We start from the raw sequence: 21,496 nt of genomic DNA, 5'->3' as shown, positions 1-21,496 counted from the left end.
TGTGTGTGTCTGTGTGTCTGTGTGTGTGTGTGGTTAAATCACTCTGCACAGATTTGTGTAATGATCTTTCTCAATTTAAACACAGAAAGACTTAAAAGCATTTTAAATGCTTTTAAGACTTAAAACCATTTTTAGCCTGTCACATCTGGGCATTTATAAAACCAGAACAAAGCAATTATATGCAGAAAGAGAATATAGTAACCAAAGAATCTGAAAAAATAAAACCAATCACAGGTAGTATTACACACATACTAGCATATATTATAATATAGACTATGTATTTATTTCAGCATTATGGAACAGCTTATTATGCAGTATTGTACAGAGATGACACAGCAAATATACTTGTAAACTTACAGCTGAGGGGCAAGGTGGAGGCCCCCGCATGGAAGCGAGTCTCATCAAACTCTCCCTTATATCCTAGAAGAGAAAGCAGAAAAGCATGCCAACTGTTCCTTGACTTTATTTTTTAGCAGTGAGAATAAATTTTTTTTAAATACACTTTGAATAAAACAAGTTCAGCAAACCTACTCTTTACCACAACCGAAGCATATGCTGAAAGCTCTCCTTTAACATTCATCGCCGAGGCCCGGTACTGAGCGGTGTCTTCAAAATCACACCTGAAAGAACGGATGGAAATGAGTGCCCAGTGCAGTGACACTCCTGGTACAGTCGCCACTCAGCATCCGCGAGGGATTGGTTCCAGGACCCCCATGGATATTAAAATCCGTGGATGCCCAAGTCCCTTAAGTAAAATGGTGTGAAATAGTCGGCCCTCAGTATCTGCGGGTTCCGCCTCCTCAGATACGGAAGGCCGATGTAATTGCTAGCTGTTTCATCAAGGATCTCTTTGCTAACAAGCCACAGGGCAAATCACTGACTGACACATAGCTCTTTGGCACTCCTGATAAAGCTACTCTCTCTGACCCAGCACCCTGTGGTGTGTTATATAGGCCAACAGATCTATCTACCAACAGCTATAGTCCACCGTGACCCTAGCCTGGGTTCACTTAAAATGTCCCCCCCCCAAAAAAAAGTCAACAAAGTGTCAAGCATATAAATTACAGTGTGAACAGTGTGATGAAAAATTGTTCTAAGGTTGTATCAGGAGCAGAAAACGTCCAGCCATGTACCTTTGGAGCAGGTAAGACCCTGAACACCTTGGGGCCTCCCTCAAGGTGGGTTTCAGTCTGGGGGGCTACAGGGTGATGAAAAGACAAAGAAATAGCCTCTCCTTATAGACGCCCACAGACTCCCTGAGCCACAAAACGGATCCCAGTTAGTCTAATGTGCTCTAGCCTCAAAGTACAAATAAGTTATTTAACTTTCAATCCTGCTAAGGTTCAGGCCCACAGAACAACGCAAGAAGTGCCATTTGGAAGTTCCTCTAAGTTATAATGCAGAGATTGGGATGCTGTTAATGGAGTAGAGAGAGAAGGACCTCACACAGAGATGAACAGGCTAAGATTTCAAAGAAGGCTGTTCTGTGTCTTCTCACTGCCAGTGTTCGTGCTCTTCATTGTTCCTCTGGGTTTAGTTTCATTTGCAATATCTTAATTCTTGTTGAAATCTACAGACATCAATAGAACCCCAGGAGGGTCGATACAGTTGCCTTCCCCATAGCTATTTAATTATAAAGCAACCACATAGCTCACTGCCGCCTCGGTAGAATCCCCGACTGGCAGAATGGATGTAACTTTAGGAAGGGGTCAATGCTTGGCAAAAGCCCCAGAGTCCCAGGGTTCTTTCTGCTTGAAGCCCAGCATCACCTGTGTCAACTGCTCTGACCTGAGAAGGCTATGAATCTCTTGAGATCAGAATGACGTAATTTATTTTTACTTTGACATCTCAGCATGTCATGGTTTTATTTGAACCGAAAATGCTGGCAGCTTGTTTAACTTTTCCATCCACATAACTAGGCTTGGATTTCAAAACCACATTAGGAGACACGATAAACCTTTGAAAACTTGGAAATTTTGATGTGGATTCTGCTTTCAAATTTTGCTTTTGATTTTGCTTTATAAACTTCCCAATGTCAGGCTCTGCGTCCACCTACAGGCTGACAGGGAGGGCACATAGTTTCCCACAGTTCCTGGTGAGCTGAAGGAAAGAACAATTTCTCTAAGTACAGCTTACTTTCAATGTCACCCACCCCAAACTTCATTGGCCTTTACTGATTAAAGGCAAAAGTGTATAGTGATGGCATAGATTTGGAACTCTGAAAGTATAACTGAATATAAATGCCTATTTATGTAACTTATTTTCTTACTAATGTCTAAGAAAAACTCTCCAGTATATAAAAGGATAAATAGATACAAATGAATTTTTCCTCATCGTCTTTGACTAAATTCAAGTAAGATCACTTTGGGAGGTAACGTGGGCTTGGTAAGAGTGTCATGCTTATCGCTCTTCGGTGTGCACCAAGAAGCAACGTATGGGACTGTCCCCCATCCTGATCGCGCTGCATTGGGAGGAAAAGGGAACAGTCGTTAACTGGAGCGCAAATTGCCACCCTAAGCAACTGCTGGGCAACAAACACAGACCCTGATGTCTCTTACGCGTTTATCTCCAGAGTGTGCATTCCATATCGGCTTTCGATAATATACTTTCCAGGGTTTGCATGGACGTCTATTGGCACCTGGTTTTTATACCTATGAGACAATGGAAACAAGGTGAAGTAAGTTGAGGTGTAAATAGATTCATGATTAAAAGCAACACACACATAACTGTTGTTCTTGAAGGAACACCTGTAAACACAGCACTGAGGTCAGTAGTGGGGTCTGTTCAATAAATGCAAATAAAACACATTATAAATACTATAAAACCTCTTTTTCTTAACATTAAAACAATGGAATTTTATTCTGATGAAAAATGAGTTTACAATCATTTAGTAAATGAAGAGCAAACACTTCATTTTCCTATCCCATAACTCGAAAAAAATCATTAGTGAATAAATATCTGTGAACAGATTAAGGGTAAGGCAGACTGGATAATAAACCACCTGAAGTTCACACTCTCCGCATGTGACTCGCTTGAAAAGGATGAAAACGGCACTGGAGATAACTGATAAGATATGGCCATTGAATCTCATCCTAATCATTCAAATAAGCCCAATGATATCATTTTTTGCTCATCATGGACAGCAAACTATACACATTTTACTGAAAGAATACTTTGATAGAAGCACTTATTTAGATTATATTGTGCATCACAATTATTAAAATGGCTTGAACAGTTCCACTCAACCACCATATATAAAGTGCAACTACATAATATTCTACATTTTATCTGGGGTGTGATGAATATCAATCTAGACTGAAAGTACCCCAGCTGCCAATTTCCACCACTTCTGAAAAGATCTAGATGTGTGAAAAAGGACTGTTCCCCCATACAAAGAACCAATTTCACAAACCTACTGGTAAATCAATACATTTATATAACTGGAACCTCAAGATGCTAGAATTGTAGTCATTTAAAAAAACATTCAGGGCTTCCCTGGTGGCGCAGTGGTTGAGTCCGCCTGCCGATGCAGGGGACGCGGGTTCGTGCCCCGGTCCGGGAAGATCCCACATGCTGTGGAGTGGCTGGGCCCGTGAGCCATGGCCGCTGAGCCTGCACGTCCGGAGCCTGCGCTCCGCGACGGGAGAGGCCACAACAGTGAGGGGCCCGCGTACCGCAAAAAAACCAACCAACCAACCAAACAAACAAAAAAACCATTCAGCCATCCAACCATTTTAAAAACCATGGTCTTTAAAAAAGTTTACACTGCAATATCCTAAACACTGTTCTGTGCATCTCACAATGAAGAGAGTGGCCTTGCAGTGCAGGATGAGGAGAGTGCAGCGTCATCGTGAAGAGTAGCACGCTATGGTTTCAAGGAACATCACCATCACAGCATCAGATTCTGTGCGTCAGGATCGAGGTCATTGTTGCTAGAAGGGGGATGGATAGGGAAAATATCGAGCTCATCCACTTGAGGAGTTGGGTGCATGACTACCAGCTGGTCCTGGGGAATGTCAGCTGCAGCTGCTGCAAGGTTGGTGATAGATTTACTTTTTACACACTGAAAGTCTACACACCAGCTCTTTCCTTCTTCCTTCTCCCAAGACATTCGAATAAAGGGTCTTTGGACATAGTTGTAAATCACTTCTGGGCAGCCCCCAGGCCTTTTCTTTTACTTTTTTCTTTGTAGGTTGGACAACCTTTTATTCCCAATCTAATCTTCTTAAGACCCCTCTCCATCAAAACTGATTTGGCCACAACTCTGTTTTCAATGTACTTGAAAAATCTATATAATTTTGTGCTATAAATAATTTGTGAGGGGCTTCCCTGGTGGCGCAGTGGTTGGGAGTCCGCCTGCCGGTGCAGGGGACGCGGGTTCGTGCCCCGGTCCGGGAGGATCCCGCATGCCGCGGAGCGGCTGGGCCCGCGGGCCATGGCCGCTGGGCCTGCGCGTCCGGAGCTTTCGCTCCGCAGCGGGAGAGGCCGCGGCGGTGAGAGGCCCGCGTACCACAAAAAAAAAAAGAAAAAAAAGAAAAAATAATAATTTGTGAATATTATTCTCCCATCTGTGGTGGATACTCTTCATCCCAATCAACCACATCATCACTTGTAAGCACCACTATGTGGCATTCATGGTCCCCACTCTGGGCACTAGCTACCATGAGAGGCAGAGTCATTTCTTTCAGGTAAAATTCGAACTGTCTACGGGCACCATCATTTGATAACTCATGCATTAGGGCACTGAGATCTCTACATTTAATAGTACTATATTCAAAAGAGATACAAAGAGAGTCGCATGGTTCTCTCAGTTCAGGAATAGATATGCCATCGGGACAATGGATTATTCCTGTTTTATAGTAATCCAGAATAGCTCGAAACACAGTAGAGCCAATCCCCTCTGCCACCTCATACTCTCCCTTCTCGCTGGGACATGTAGAGTTATGTTCTCTGCCAGCCCCAAACATCCTGCCCAGCACTGCGTATGGCTGAGCAGTAAAAATGGATGGGTCTACAACAAATTTAGCGTTATCCACTATTAGTGTCACTCGTTCTGACGTTCTTACATTCCGACCTCCTTCTTTTGCATTTTCACACACAAACACCATTTCCCCAGATATCTTACAGCTACCATCTGAACTTGACTGACCACTGTTTCTGCTGCTGTTCCCAGCACTGCTCCTGGAACCATTTGGAGATGCTTTTTGAGGATGAGGACTGCTTGGACGAGAGGAACTGTGATCTTTTTCACGTTCAACATGGTGCTGTCGTGTTGAAGTAACATTTCTAATACGAGGAATGAGCTGAGATTCTGTACTTTCGTGAGATGAATCTTGGGATCTGTCACTTGACCTTCGTCTATCTCTTGATCTCTCGTTGAGAGAGATCAAGTCACCATGTAGACTCATTTTGGTGTGGGCAACAACTCCTTTGGCAACACGTGGGGAAGTACTTGAATGTTTATAAAGTTTACGATGTCTACTATTCAATTTCCAATCCCAGTTCTCTGGATCACTGGAGTTACTGTCAAAAGGATGAGGCCATCCTGCCATCCCACTTCAAGCTTCCTCACATTGCTGCTCTGAAAGCACACATGTAGCACCCATAACCTGTAGTCCCCCTTGAGTGTCCAGGCACAGGCCGGGGCCGGCGACACCTCCGCTTCCTCCCCAACTGGATCCCTCCGGAGGTGTCTGTGGCCGCGGAGGCTCTGGCGGCTGCGGCTACAAGAGCCTCCCCAACAGGTTGCAGGCCGGCTCCCAGGCTGCTTCTCGCCTAAAACTTCTTGACGAATGTGCTTTCCTCTCCTCCATTACAAAAATTACGTTCAAGAAGTTGGCCATTCACAGCAATGTGGTTGAATCTTGCATGTGTAATGTCGAGTGAAAAGAGCCAGACACAAAAGAGTATAATGATTGCTTTTATGTAAAGTACAAAACCAGAAAAGACTAATTAATGCTGCTAGAAGTCAGGAGAGTGATCCCCTCGGAGCGGGGCAGGGGGGATTAAGGAGACATCCTGGGTTCTGAAATTGTTTGGTTTCTTGATTTAGGTGCTGGTTACCTGCGTGTATGCAGTCTACAAAAATTCATCAGAGTTCTACATTTATATGTGATACACACTTTTTAATGTGCATATGATACTTCACTAGAAGATCTGAAAAAAAAGAAAACAAAAACTTGCCTATTGTTGACACAACAGAGAGGAAGGCTTTGAGTGGTTTTTTTGTTGGCTCTCTGTGTAGGATGAAAGCAAAACATTCTTCCCACTAACATTCTTGCATGTTGTTCAAAACCTTGTCATTGCATTGAAAGCTCATTATATTTGTTTTACTCTTTTGTGAGCAAGCATAGCTCTCCTCTTGGAAGAACTTAAAATATCAATCATGAAAGAAAACTACTGACAAATAGGAGCTGAAAGATTCCCTTTCTCTGACTGGCCATCCTTGGTGAAGCCTCTCAGCCTTGAGAGGCTGGCGCTCCACGGAGGGGCCCCTCCTGAGACACTGTCTCCTGAGTCTGCAAGGGGCACCTTCTTCACCACGTCCTCAGGTTCTCAGTAGCCAGTGGCTATGGTGCTGGACAAGGCTTTTCTGCTTAAGCCATTTTCTGTCCCAAAGAGGAGCTGGACTTCATTTGATTCCCTTTAGGACACCCCACTTCACTTGTGCAGACATCGCAAATAACGCTAATAACCATAACGGACACAGAGTGTTTACTGTGAGCCAGGCAAGTGCTTTAAATTCAATGCTCACAACAACCGCACGAGATGGTACTACTTTTAACATAGTAAAGTAGTAGCATTTTCCAGATGAAGAAACCCAGGCATGGAGAGGTTAAGTGTCTTGCTCCGGCTCTCACGGCTAGAACAGCAGATCTGGGATTTGCACCCAGGCAGTCTGGCTCCTGACAGACAACATGGGATGCTTCCACTTTCCAGCTGTTCTCTATTTAGCTGCATTTTATTTCTTCAGATTTCTGGACATGGTTATAAGGAGGTTTTGGAGCAGGGAAAGTTGTGGAAAGGGAGAGAAAGAAAGGAAATAATCTTCAGCCAGTCCCTACCTCTTCCCAGCTTGTACACTCGTACACTCATACACACACACACACACTCTCACACACACACGTGCATCCTATGTCCCTAAAATGCATCATTTTTTATACTTTAAAAAATGTACCATTCTCCTTCTCCTCCTAGCAAAATCCCAACTCGTCCTTCAAGGCTCTGATCAAATGTCACTTCTTCAATAATCTCTCCCTTGAAATCCCGTACGATATCATTCCTGCCTGTCCGCATTGGTGTTACTTGGTTCAAATGGAAATATATAACATTTATCAAATTATGGTTGGACAAGTGTCACTTCTACTAAGGTGTGCGTGCCTTGAAGCTGGGGATTGTGTCTGATCCCTACTTACTTCTATTGCCACTCTCAAGGAAGTAGGCATCACAGGCAAATATTAGGCACTCAGTGTTTGCTAAATTGGATTGAACAGAGTTATTGGATAACACCATAGATTTAACTGTGCTTCCTGATTTGGGGCCGAAGGAACGGAGTTCTGATAAATCCATCCTTCATGATATGGATAATTTAAAATAAGTGCATGTGAAGAAGGTGTGTTGAGGCTCTTTGTGTCCTGGTTCCCTAGGATGTGAAACGGCAGGGTGGACTGGCTTAGGAATCGCAGCTGCGTAGCAGGTGTAGGGGCACAGCCTTCTGCCCCACCCTTGGGAGCCATCCCTAGCTGTTTCTGACAGCTCAGAAGCAGCCTCAGTTAGCTCTCTCCCCACAGGGCTCCAGGCAGACAGGACTGTTTGATCAGAGATGGCGTGTAAAAAGAAATCTGTGGCCACTCCTAATCTGGAACATTCCTTGTTTTGATGAATGACAGGGTAGAACATGTTAATCAGCATGTTCTCCTGACTGAACTGGTTTAGGTCATTTCACACTTGACTCACAAGCTCCCTCTTGCTCAGTTTTCTCCTTTGCTGTGGTGTTTTCAGTATTTCCTTCTAACATAAGAAGAGAAGTATGACACCCAATTCTGTGTGGCAGGTGCTACTTGACCAAACAACTGAGTGACACTCTATTTGGCTTCTGACCAAAAACGTTGTTCATATTTCTATAAAGTTTGAATTAAAACAGCATTTGCAGCTCCCAGGCATTCTTCACTTTCCTTGTCCTTCTGTCCAATCCGACTTAGCACCTCAATGCCTTCCCCCCATCCCCCGACCCCCAGCTAAACAGCCATGGCTTCTCTGTCTCTGTCTCTGTCTCTGTCTCTCTCTCTCTCACACACACACACACACACACACACTTTGAGAAGCTTCCATTCTCTCCACTGGAACTCCAATGTCAGTGTAAGGAGCATCTGTTTTAAAGCTGCAGACATGGATTAAATGAGGAAGTGATTCAATTCTATTCTCCAAGGAGTTCGCCTAGCTAGGCGCTCAGGTTCAGAGTCATTTGCGATTGGCTGTCTTCACCATCAAGTCAGGGGAGAAAAGTAGGATTTGAGGCCCGCTCTGTATATGCTTCGCAGTCTGTTACTTCTGGAAAAGGAAATTCCAAACTGGTCAGCCAGCAGCTAATTCTGGAGAGTTAGCTGCGCCCTGGGGTTATTTGTCAGAGGGTTTCTGAAATTCCTGTGAACATTTAGCTGAACACCATATTCCTTATCATTTTCATGTAGAGCCTATGAACTAGTTAATGAGCTTCTGTTACAAGTATTTCTAGCATAATACTCTTTATGTATGTGTGTAAAACACACACTTAATTCCTCCAAACAAATGTCTGTTTGGATATTGGGCTGACTTTGATAAGAAGGGATTACAGTGAAAGCTCTTTGGCAGCGTAAAGCATGGTCAGACAAAAGGGCTTCACTCTAACTTTTCTCTATCAGCAAATAATGCCTGCCAAAATGATCTTTTCATGTTGAGTACCCCTACAAGTGTGGTTGCTACTTAGAATGCAACCCTACTGTTTTGAATAAATAGCTGTTACTTTAAAAACCAATTAGCTGAGAGAGAGCTATTCCATTAGCATAGAATTTGGACTTAAATAAATAAGAAAAATCTAAAATAAAATCCCAAACCCTTATACCTGGGAAGTAATTATAAATAATTTTTAACTATTTTAAATGCAGGCTGTTTTCCTAAGATAATATGATAGTAATTGCTAAATTTAAATACATTGTGAATAACTCTAATCTTGTAAACAAATTCAATACATGATTCTACCATGGAATTTGTGAATTCACATAATTTGCAAAAATAGATTAAGGCGTTTCCAAATCTCTGGACTCTTCCTAAGATAGTACTATTTTATTCCCAGGTTTTGAACTCTTATCATGCTTAATGACAAATATGTTTGTCTATTTGACAGTGACTTCAGGGATAATGTGAAGAATTTCAAATATGTATTTTTAAGTGTCTTGCGTGAGGATCTAGCCCAGTAACCACATACACATCTGAAAACTTGGGTATTGAGTGAGCATCAGATTAATACTAATCCTCACTAACACTAACACATTGCTCCAGGGAGTTTGTGTGAGTCTCCCTGCAGATTACAATCCAGGCTTCCATTGAAAAAACTGATTTAGACTTTGGGCTCGAAATGCAATTAAATCTGGCTCTTTTTTAAAAAAAGGAAGTGTAAAATTAATGCAATTCTCTCCTTCTCTTAAAGAGAACTTTTCTCCCTCATTTCACATAGTTTTTACAATTTGACTGGGCAATGCAGGCATATGGTTCAAGGACCAGAAAATATCAGGGTGCCCAGGAAACATTCTCCTTCCTCAAACCTGTCTGCTTTCTGCCCAGCTCCTCCCCACAGCTAACTGTTCTCCTTAGATTCTTACATAGCCTTCCAGAGCTTCCTTATGCAAGTAATATGGATACAAACATAAATGTTTTTCCTCCCCTTTTAAACCAATATACAGCCTATTAAACAAGTTATTATATAAATATAGCCTATTAAGTAAAACAGCTTTGGTTTTTCACCACATATATATTTCTCCTTCTCTGTTGACAAGCCCTCCTTCAGGATGGCCTGCTTCACTGTGGTGGTGCAGCAGCGTCATCTACAGCTAACTTTTCTACCGGACGCAAAGCCCACAGCCTTCCTTCTGCTCGGAAAGTGAGCTCAGCGCCTCCACACCCGGCCCTGATGAATGATGGGCGCGCCTGTCAGTGAGCGCTCCCTGGCTACCCTCTAGATTCCATCCAGACGGATTTAGTCAGTACGCGGGGTTGGCCAAAGAGCAGCTGCTGTGTGTTGATATCATTTGTTAGACCTCAGGGGCTTCCATGACCTGAGGCTGCCCAGTGGAAACTTGGAACTGAACCCTCTTTGGAAAGGAGTCTGAGGGAGCCAGGTCCCAGGCACACATGCCTTTGAGAGCTAAAGGCTTCAAGTGGAGGCATCACAACTGCCCGCAGCAACATCACACACTTATTTTTGTACTTTCCCTTCTTCTATTCAGTAAGGTCATTCTCACTTATTTCTTTCATACTTATACTCAGTGTCAGGCCCAGGAAGCTGCAGCTGGGTACCAAAGAGGCATAAATGCCAGCAAATTAGTCACCACCAACCGTGGTTCTTGCTAGGTCGTGGATTCCCTGCTCATTGAGGGGAAGGATGCTCACTGAAGATCGCACACTCTGGACCAGCAGCTTGCAAAGTAAATCAGAGCTTCATTTCATGATTATTTTTAAAAAGGCAACGTACCCAGCAAGCTATAATCAATCCTACATGGACGTTTACTCTCAGAGATGGATTCACCTTGAAACCAGTGAAGCTCAAGTTTCAGGGTCTCTCATCAGCATGCGTCCCCACAAGGCTCTGTGCCTAATGCATATGACTTAACTTTATATTCTTTTTTGTAAAAGTGCTCCTCAAATTGTATAACTCTTACGCCCCACAAAACCTGGATCTGACCTTATTTATTGCCACAGCCAATTTTCAGTTATCTGCTAGCTGATTGTCCAAATTTCAGCTTTATCCAGGGGCAAATCTTGCTTGCTAAACAAGGTGAACTATTTTCTTAGTGGTCCACTGGTTCTTTTGTTTTCATATTTACTTCTCACTTGACGTGCAAGGCAACAGGACTTTCTGTGAAATGGTCTGATCCGTCCCTACTGGGAGAATTCTTGATACAGAATGGATTTGACTTCTCCAAGCACAAAAGGGGTCACGAGAACTAGAGAAGGTTTGTTCCAGTCAACGGACAGCCTCCCAAACAGCCTCCCAATCGTTCCTGAGACAAATCTTGCCTCTGTGCCTTTGTTTTTGATTCAAATGAACCCCTAGGCCATAAAATTCATACGTTAAGGAAATAAATATTTCAAAGCTAAAGGTGAAAGATTTGAGGGATCAATCATACTTCTTCTCAGCCCCATTAGTGAAGATAACAAAAAACTGACAGTATGGGCTTCCCTGGTGGCACAGTGGTTGAGAATCCACCTGCCAATGAAGGGGACACGGGTTCGAGCCCTGGTCCGGGAAGATTCCATATGCCACGGAGCAACTAAGCCCATGCGCCACAACTACTGAGCCTGTGTTCTACAGCCCGCGAGCCACAACTACTGATCCCGTGTGCCACAACTACTGAAGCCTACGCACCTAGAACCCGAGCTCTGCAACAAGAGAAGCCACCGCAATGAGAAGGTCGCGCACTGCAACGAAGAGTAGCCCCTGCTTGCCACAACTAGAGAAAGCCCGCATGCAGCAACGAAGACCCAACGCAGCCAAAAAAAAAACCCAAAAACTGACAGTATTTCTATTTTCCAATTTGACTGGAGTTTTACGGGTTGACAATTTAGTCATCTCATATTTTTTCTGTGGCGTTTTAATATTTTTTGTTTGTTTTTATTTTTTTAACATCAACATATTTACTCATTTGCTTATTTTTGTTTGTTTTTAAATCACTCCTTTTTCAGCCCACAAAGCACTATGTAAGGAGTTTAATCTCTAACAGAATTAGAGCTCTGCCTTTGTAGAACCCTATTACTCTGGCTTAGTAACACCATCAGTGGTACATGGTATGTTTGTATTCTAGTTGCTGAGTATTTAACGGAATAAATAAATGCTTAAGAAATTAATATTTACCTCCTAGAGATTACTTTGTATTCTTTTGAAAATCATATTTAACTCTGATGTTTAAAAATCAGGAAAACAGAGATAGGACACTGTAATAAATATATCTACTTAAGGACTCCAATGATTCGTTTATTGGTAGTACATTTTAATTCATGAAAGATGAGAATTTTTTTTACTCATCAAGTAAATTTTTTTTTTAAACATCTTTACTGGAGTATAATTGCTTTACAATGGTGTGTTAGTTTCTGCTTTATAACAAAGTGAATCTCAAGTAATATTTCTTGGAGCTAAAAATTTGTTATTCTTTATGTAATTCTATAGGAAAGTTTGGATTTTTTCTGAGGTGGGAAATAATCAGTTTTTTAAGAGGAAATGTCCCTTTGATAGGCCAATTTGTGCAACTCTATAGGTAGAGAGAAAGATGGGCAAAGATGGACTGATTCCTAACTTACTATAGTATACTCTTATACTTTTAAAGCTTGGAAATTGATTTTTTAAACTTCATTTTCACCTAAATATGTTCCTACATTTCTCATCTTTGTTTACTATAAATTATTTGCCTTAGTAATATAGAGCTGGCTTTGGTTTCATTCTTTGGTTTTCAAACTCAAGAACCCTGGAAAGAGTTTACATACAAGAAAAACTGTAAGTAAATCCAATATTACCACAGGCAGATTGACATCACAGGTGAATTTTTAAAAAACACAACTCACCACCTGCTCTTTAAGAATAACCTTAGCTAGCAGTTTATCTTGTCAGCCACCTCCATTATGCTAGCCAGGTGTCCAAAGAACATTAGAAATAACAGAAAAGAGAGGAAGAGACAGGCGCTCTTTGGGTGACAGTGTTATTCTATGAAGTGTTTATACTGTGACATAGGGCATATTTACCACCTGTCCCGAGGATAAGGAAACTACATGCAAAATACCCCTGTCGGAGAAGAAGACGGAAAACGCCTTCTAAAACTGGCTCACAATCCTCTTCAGACTTCTGCTCTCTGTGGCAGACATTCATGCCGTATGATGGGAGAGTTCTGAGTTTAGGGATCACAAAGTCATTGACAATTGCAGTAGGATATATAATGGACGGAAAAAAGGGGAGCTTATTCGTTATGGAACAAAAATTTCTTCAGGCCCCATAGTCGTAACAGCTCCCTCTATTTTTTGGCTTTAGAAAACACATTAAGACCTCAGCTCATGTGAGGAGTAGAGATGGAGCCCTCTGGGTCTTAATTACTTTTAAAAAGGCAGTATCGCTTCTCATCACAAAATGATACCAAAGAAATATGCTGACTAAATTTTAACACTTTATATAAGATAAAGATCCATTTGTATAATAGGATTATAAAGTATCATAATAAATCGTAATGGATGCAAGACTCTTCTTTCCTTCTATACATGTATTTTTTCTTCACTATTTAAAAAATCTATTCAAATTTGTAGATGCTTTCACTGACTCTTGCATATTCACAATGTCACATGTTTTCATAAGAGGTAAAATTAACTTTGAGTAATCGATTCTATGAGAAATTTTCATAACGATAGCATACCATGTGAGACGAGGTTCTGGCCAGCCGGCTACAGAGCAGTGTAATTTTACATTTTCTTTCTCCCAAACAGTGTGGGAACGAGGTTTAATGACAAATTCAGGAGCATGGAGAAGACTATCTTCATTCAACTTTTTATGATATGCCTCAGTTTCTTCTAACTGAAAAAAAAATCAACATATTATGAAATCAAAGTAACATGTGCTACAAAAATGTAATGTAGAAATCAAAATGATCATTTTTTTCATTTGCAGCCTTACTTTTGCATTCATTTCAAACGAATTCCCCTCACCCCTTTTGAAAACAGACACATCACTTAATTTTTAACATTGTAAGCCTGAGCAACATAGTTTACTTCTCTAAGGTGGATTTCTTAAGGTTCTTCAAGAACTTTAATTTCTATAGAAACTAAAATTTCACAGAATTTAAATATTAAGTGTGTCTTTCTTTGACCTATACATTTTGATGTCTTTTTCCTTCTTTTGTTTCTCCGCAAGACCACATATTTCTTCATTTGAAGCTAATTAATCTATATTAACACACATATATACAATGTTACATGCATTTCTACTTTTTAAAATTAATATTTATTGGAGTATAGTTGATTTACAATGTTGTGTTAGTTTCTGCTGTGCAGCAAAGTGAATCAGTTATACATATACATACATCCACTCTTTTTTAGATTCTATTCCCATATAGGCCATTACAGAGTATTGAGCAGAGTTCCCTGTGCTATACAGTAGGTCCTTACTAGTTATCTACTTTATATATAGTGGTAGCATTCCTACTTTTGTAAGTTATCTTTTTTTTACCGTTTTTTTCAGTGACAGGTGTTCTGCCTTTTCTCGAATTGCAACTTTCCTCGACTTCTCAAAACCTTCCTCCTGGCGAAGCATGGACGTGGACTGTTCGGATACTGTGGACTGCTTGGCTGCCGTGACTCCTTCCTCTCTAGCAAGGAGATTCCTCTGGGCTATGTAAGCAGCAGCTTCTTTAATTCTTTCTTCTTCCGTGTCTGTAATTCCACTGACATGCACTTGGCTAAAATATAATAACAGCGAAATATGGATATTGCGGATGGCAGTGATGAGATAGCCCAAGTTTACCAAGTTCAAGGTGCCCGACCTCAGATGCTGTACACTGTGCCCAAAGAAAACCTGACGTAGAAAGACCTGGTAAATAGGAGCTAACTCTTCACACATGGCAGTGATCTTCACCTTAACCAACAATGATAACCACAATAATACTACCTATTCCGGCTGTGGTGCCTTGACAAGTGCTTTTTACATACATTGTCTCATTTTTCCCCACAACAACCCTTTGAAGTAGACTGTACCCTCTCTACTTTAGCAATACGGCAACAAGACACGGAGAAGTTAGATAACTTGCCCAACGTCATTTCTTTGGTTTCCTTAGTGTGTTTAAATACGATTTAGTCTATAAAAAAAGATTAAGTTACGACTTCCTTCCAGAAAAGACGATATTGTGAAATGACAGACAGTTGTGTGGCTGTGATTCTGATTTTCGCCTATGTGCTTGATCTGGATTCTGTGACTCAGATGATGTAATGCATTGCCCAGAGGTGCTGCACGCAGAAATAAGTTGTACATTTACGTGAGATCCTTAAGCCTAGTGGGTTTCCTTTCCATGATAATAAAGGTTGTGTGTGTGTATCTACATATTTAGTATGACAGCCTTACTTTGTGCTTACACACAGCCCTGTTGTAAAGAAATGATCAAACTCACAGCTGAAGTGTCGATGCTGACAAAAGTGACTTGTTTTTACTCATAATTGATGATGATGATGGCAAGTGAGTGGTTACATCCCAAAGTGCTGTGCCTAATATAGTAGTTTATGATAGAATTTGTGCTGTGATTTAGTAATGTTTAAAATATTTGGATTATTTTAAAACTCCTTCAATACCTTTGTTGTCAATCCTATTACATGTTTCAGTGAGGAGCATGTTGCTTATATTGAAGATTCTCTTGAAATTGAGTCTCCTGAGACCCCTTAAGGCAGAATTGTACATTTGTTTTTCTTATAAGAAAAATTACTTCAAACTTCAAGCAAACACTGCCATTGTGTTTACAAGTCCCTGGCACCTGAATCTATATAGTTTGCTGACGAGTAGGACGCAACATTTGCACAAGTTTGGAATTTCTCATGGAATATTACTAAAACATCTGGTAGACAAATTAGTCCGCCTTGCGTTTTACTCAATTTAGTGAGTAAATTTTAATTTCTTTTCCCTTCTCTCTATCTCTCCAAATATTAAAAAGTAGTCTCTACCAAGGAAGTTATCTGCTATAATTTAGGGGGAGAAAAAGGAAGATGGAACATTTTTAGCTTAGTATCCTGACATAATTACCTCTAACTTTTCTTTTTGAATGAGATAGGAAGTGAATGAATTAATAAGTGAATACAAAACAAACGTCATGAGAATCTACTTGGAATTCTCTATAGAGGCTAATATACAATATAGAGATTTGAAAAGAGGTTTGTAATATGATTCAATACGTATAGTAATGGATTATATTCAATGATAGTCCGGCCCCAAGTTGAGACAACTCTAAGTGAAGTTCACATACCCTTTAACAGTGGATGTGCTAACATAGCTCTAGAGGGCAGAATGGAGTCATGGTTTCCCTGCCTTTTCCATTTGCAAATAAGGTAAACCTTGGGGAAAAAAACTGTAATTATTTCACAGGAAAACTCAAGTACACTTAAAAATATATTTTTGACCCAGGACAGCAGGCACATTTGCCTTTAAGTAAATATAAGTGCATGTCAGTGGTAACCCTGCTATAAATTGTGTACAAGAGCAAGAATATGATACTAACATCAAAAACACACTACTGGGCTTCCCTGGTGGCGCAGTGGTTGAGGGTCCGCCTGCCGATGCAGGGGACGCGGGTTCGTGCCCCGGTCCGGGAGGATCCCACATGCCGCGGAGCGGCTGGGCCCGTGAGCCATGGCCGCTGAGGCTGCGCGTCCGGAGCCTGTGCTCCGCAGCGGGAGAGGCCACAGCAGTGAGAGGCCCGTGTACCGCAAAAAACAAAAACAAAACACACTACTGCAAATTTAAAATAAATTTAAAACCTTTCCAGGGCTTCCCTGGTGGCGCAGTGGTTGAGAGTCCGCCTGCTGATGCAGGGGACGCGGGTTCGTGCCCCAGTCCGGAAAGATCCCATATGCCGCGGAGCGGCTGGGCCCGTGAGCCATGCCGCTGAGCCTGCGCGTCCGGAGCCTGTGCTCCACAACGGGAGAGGCCACAACAGTGAGAGGCCCGCGTACCGCAAAAAAAAAAAACAGTCAAAGGTATAAAATGAAAAGCTAAAAATAGAATATTGTTTACCCCCTTACCTTCCTAAGTAGGTTCAGAGCAATTATGACATTAGCCTCCAAAACAATTCAGAAAGGAACCATCAGAAAGCAGTGGAAAGAAAAAATGGAGGGAAAACAGAAGTTGGTTGCCCAAAATTACACCCGCATTATTGCCTAGTGATTTTCCTGAGAGCACTTGCCTGGAGAAGATGACCTCATTCTGAACCATCTTAGCTCTGTGAATAATTCTCCATTCAAAGGAAAATAAACAGGGAAGACTCAGAAAGTTCCTGTTAAACTTTAAGTTGGTGTCTTGGACAAGTCTCCTTTCAAGATTCCTTTGTATATATTATCATTCAAAAAAATGTTTATATTATAAACAAATTTGGCATTACACAGACTGGTGATTTAGTGATTATTTTGTTTGAACTTTACCTCAAAATAAATAGTAATCTATTTTACATTTAACAAACATAAGCCAGGCATTATTATGGTGCAATTCTTTTACTTAGTCTACGTTATCTAAGACTTTTTTTTCTTCATAATGAATAATAATTAAAACCACACTGGCAACCAATCTACCTAAACATATCATCTGATTTTTTTCTTTTAGTTCACCCAATATTTTATAGTTTTAACCTTTCTTTCTACTCTAAACATAGTGACTATATATAGAGTCAAAAAACTAGCATCCAATACTCAGCTTCTAATTTCAACTAGTTACATAATTAGAAATAAGTTGCTGATCATCCTCTTTTGTCATATAGCCATCCTATGTGATGGCAAACAGTTTTACAATGAACACATCTCCCTCCGTGCATGGTTCTGAGGTTCCACAGACCTTTCTCAACCAGTACATAGTAAGTGCTCAATAAATGACAGCTGCTATTGTTATTACTACCTGACAACATTTACTCTCCACTTTCTAATAATCAGATCCAGGGAGAAAATCCGTACATACCGTCCTGAGAAAATGGGCACCATGTAGTCACTTGGCAGATTTTCTTTCTTCTCTCCAGAGAGAAGGCTTTTCTTGGCTCTCTTTGTTTGGGGGCTCAACTTGGATGAATAATCTTCTAGCATCAGACTGGAATCTGTAAGTCTGAAAAAAAACACCCTAATGTTAGTCTATAATTTTAAAAAATGCTTATAAAAGGAAGTTTTAAGTTTGAGGACGTTTTACAGAAACCTAGACGGCTCAAGTTATAATCATCTTTTATCTTTAGAGCTAGCGTGAGAATGACCTCACATAATGCACTCTATCTAGACACAAGAGAAAAATAAGTCTACAGCAATTTTTAAAAATTGCAGTATAACTGCTTTACAATGCTGTGTTAGTTTCTGCCGCACAGTGAAGTGAATCAGCCATATGCATACACACATCCCCTCCCTCTTGGACCTCCCCGCGCCATCCCACCATCCCACCCAAGTAGCCCATCGCAGAGCACCGAGCTGAGCTCCCTGTGCTATACAGCAGGTTCCCACTAGCTATCTCTTTTACACATGGTAGTGTATTTATGTCAAATTTCATGGCTTTTTCCCCCTTAAAATTTCGAGGGAAAGTGGCAGTGCTTTGGTAATAGTTCCAAATACCCTTTGCTGTTAAGTTAATGTTGGAAATTTAGATGGTCTACATAAACGGTTTGGATACATTGTGTATCCAAATGCTTTCAGGGGATTGATACAAAAGCAGATTTTCTGTATTGGGAGCCCAGGCAATTCTGATGCAGGGCCTCTAGGTTCAACTTGAGGCCTTTATGTAGTATAGACAGACTCCGTCTGAAAGGACACTGGGTTCATCAAACAATAGAGTTAATATACTTGTGTGAACACACAGCGTCGAGTGACTCGGAAAATTACAGGTTTGATAAAGAACACTTTCCTAGTGCTGTTGCACACAAAAATCCACCCACCCATGCACACTGGTGTGAGTGTACACTTGGAGGTAGTTATTGTTCTAATAAACCAAAAAATGTGTTAGCAGAGTGGAAAACATGACAGCAGAGACTGCACCTAGAGAAAAGAATTGATGAAATTAAAAGGACAACCTTAATCTATATAGTTCTTGAATGAAATGAAGTGCATTTTCTTTCAAATGTATAGAATTTGGCATAAATTTCAGAAGTTCATGGACTCTGAAGAATCCATGGGCTCAGGCTAAAAGCCTCTGGTCTACATTGTAATGAAAGATAGTCACAATAGGAAGCCGTACAGGAACTCTCTGTACTATCCTTGTCATTTTTCTACAGACTTGAACTGATTCTAAAATTAAAAGTTAATATTAAAAAGGTCCCTGGTGTAGAGAAAATTTGAAGAGAAAGTGAAGCATGTGAGTGGTGTGGCATGGAAAAAGCCAGCTGCCCAGTTAAAACAGCAAAACCTTCCAAAGTGTCCAAACCTTGATCGTTTCCAGTCTTTAAAAAGCATTAGCAAAAGCAAAGAGATTACCTAAATCAAAAGAAGACAGCACATATACAGAGTACAAAATGGATACATAATAATGCAAATAATCTTATCCCCTGCTAAGCAAGTAACACAGACCTGCAGGGCTTCTAGGAAGTACAGGGGGTGCAAACGTAGCCTGAGAGTATAGGGTGGGCTACTGTCTTTAATTCCTGGAGTGGAGTTGTAGCACAGAAATGGCCTTTTCCTCTCCCACTAACTACCCCCTCCCCCAGGGTGAATATCTAGCTCTTATTCTATGATCAGCATTAATGCCAAAGGTTAGAACCTTGAAATCAAACTTGTGGATTGGTTACCAATTGGAAGGCTTAGTGAAATTTGTTCCTGCCTGGCTGTTCCAGGCAGCAGCAAAATGATTGCATTCTATACCCCTAGCAGGTTACAAAGTACAGGCTGTGCTAATACAGGTCTAAGTTTAAAGTGGTATTTTCCTTCACTCCTTTAATTCCATTACTATATAAAATGAAATTAATTATGGAGTCTGTTTCATTTTTTTCTATTTATAGAACATTTGCATTTTCTAACTTTTCTCCTGTTTTTCTGTTTTTGCTCTTTTTACTTTCATTCTACTATCTGCAGTCATATTCTCATGAGCTCATATTTTCAATGTTTATTTATATCAAAACAGCTGTGATCTGTCATTCTTTTTCTTGTACTGTCGTTCCTTTTTTTCTGTCATTTTCCCTTTAAGATAAACCTTTAAAATGATTCACTTATTACATAGAATGTGTCAGAATGTGATTATTCCATTCTCACAAGTAAGTCACAGCAGATGATTTTTAATAGTTAAACTTTATGGTAAAGATTCATGGTACTATCATCAGTTTTCAAATAATATTTCATTTGGAACAAAAGGCTTCAAAAAAAGCATTATGATTTATATATTATATAGGATTATTTAGAAAATCATATATTATATAGTATTATTTAGAAAATCCAAAGTATTTAGAAAATATCAAACACTTGTTATGCTCTCTAAAGTTTCTTCAAGCTTTTGAATCCTAACAAAAAAAGAGTGTGTGAAGGATTAGATGTTAAAATACTGTGCCAACAGACTATTTGGTAATGCTAAGTCATTTATCGAAGTTAACAAACAAAACTAAATCAGAGAAACGAAGTTTTAAGGAACTGACTATGCAATAATCAGTGTAACTAATTATTTGAAGGAAAGCCATGTCTATTTTGTTATGACCCAGGAACACTGAAGTCTAACATCTTACTCTATTGAATTTTAAAGTCAAATAATGTTTTTAGAGGAGTTCAATAGAATATGTAAAATTTTAATTTCTTTTTTTAAATTTAAATTTCTTTGAAGTTACATCAAAGAGCTAAATAAGGGCTTGCTAAACTCTTGGGCTTTTAGTTGTATCTAAATTTTGAAAATAATACTCTGTCTTATAAGTCAGTTTCTGAGTAGACACTTAACTTGATATGTATGGATCAATTTGGGTCTTTTAACTATTAAAACTATATTTAACGGGACTTCCATGGTGGCGCAGTGGTTAAGAATGGTTAAGAATCCTCCTGTCAATGCAGGGGACACGGCCTCAACCCCTGGTCCAGGAAGATCCCACATGCCGCAGAGCAACTAAACCCATGCGCCACAACTACTGAGCCTGTGCTCTAGAGCCCACATGCCACAACCACTGAGCCCGTGTGCTACAACTACTGAAGCCCGCGTGCCTAGAGCCTGTGCTCCACAGCAAAGACAAGCCACCACAATGAGAAGCCCACGCACCACAACAAAGAGTAGCCCCCACTCGCGGCAACCAGAGAAAGCCAGCGCACAGCAACGAAGACCAACGCAGCCAAAAAAAAAAACGACCACCATGGGGGCCTTCATAAGCTCTCCATATGCCTGAATAGAAAAAAACTGGAGAGGGCTCAGGTTATCCACACATCATTGGTTAACTGTAAACCTGTGTACATGTGCAGAGGAGAAACAAGAGAGTCTAGAGGTAAGCAAATCCAGGGCATACATACTTTAAAATTACCTGAATTTCAAATGTGCTCCCCAACACACACACAGATCTATTGCCAGAAGATGGAACCTTTACTGTCTTGA

General features: G+C 40.6%; 2 protein-coding genes across 2 annotated transcripts in view; both read right to left on the bottom strand.

Moving 5' to 3' along the window:
• MYOM1 (myomesin 1) overlaps nt 1-21,496 on the bottom strand; it is a 142,860-nt gene that overhangs the window by 100,685 nt on the left and 20,679 nt on the right. The window contains exons 3-8 of the mRNA XM_027088567.1: nt 17,930-18,070; nt 14,456-14,684; nt 13,647-13,804; nt 2,559-2,651; nt 532-620; nt 358-420 (exon numbers count right to left, since the gene is read on the bottom strand). Coding sequence (XP_026944368.1) covers nt 358-420; nt 532-620; nt 2,559-2,651; nt 13,647-13,804; nt 14,456-14,684; nt 17,930-18,070 — 773 coding nt within the window. The remainder of the gene's footprint in view (nt 1-357; nt 421-531; nt 621-2,558; nt 2,652-13,646; nt 13,805-14,455; nt 14,685-17,929; nt 18,071-21,496) is intronic.
• LOC113610421 (BTB/POZ domain-containing protein 10-like) lies at nt 3,890-5,617 on the bottom strand. The gene is given in 3 exon segments (XM_027088568.1): nt 3,890-4,174; nt 4,177-4,321; nt 4,555-5,617. Coding segments are annotated over 3 exon segments (1,428 nt in total). The 5' UTR covers nt 5,553-5,617.

This window comes from Aethalodelphis obliquidens, unplaced genomic scaffold (genome assembly GCF_003676395.1).
Source record: "Aethalodelphis obliquidens isolate GAN/ISIS:26980383/991018 unplaced genomic scaffold, ASM367639v1 scaffold63, whole genome shotgun sequence".
In the NCBI taxonomy this organism is placed as follows: Eukaryota; Metazoa; Chordata; class Mammalia; order Artiodactyla; family Delphinidae; genus Aethalodelphis; species Aethalodelphis obliquidens.
The sequence above is the reverse complement of the archived record's forward strand: the minus strand, read 5'-3'. Positions and strand labels throughout refer to the sequence as shown.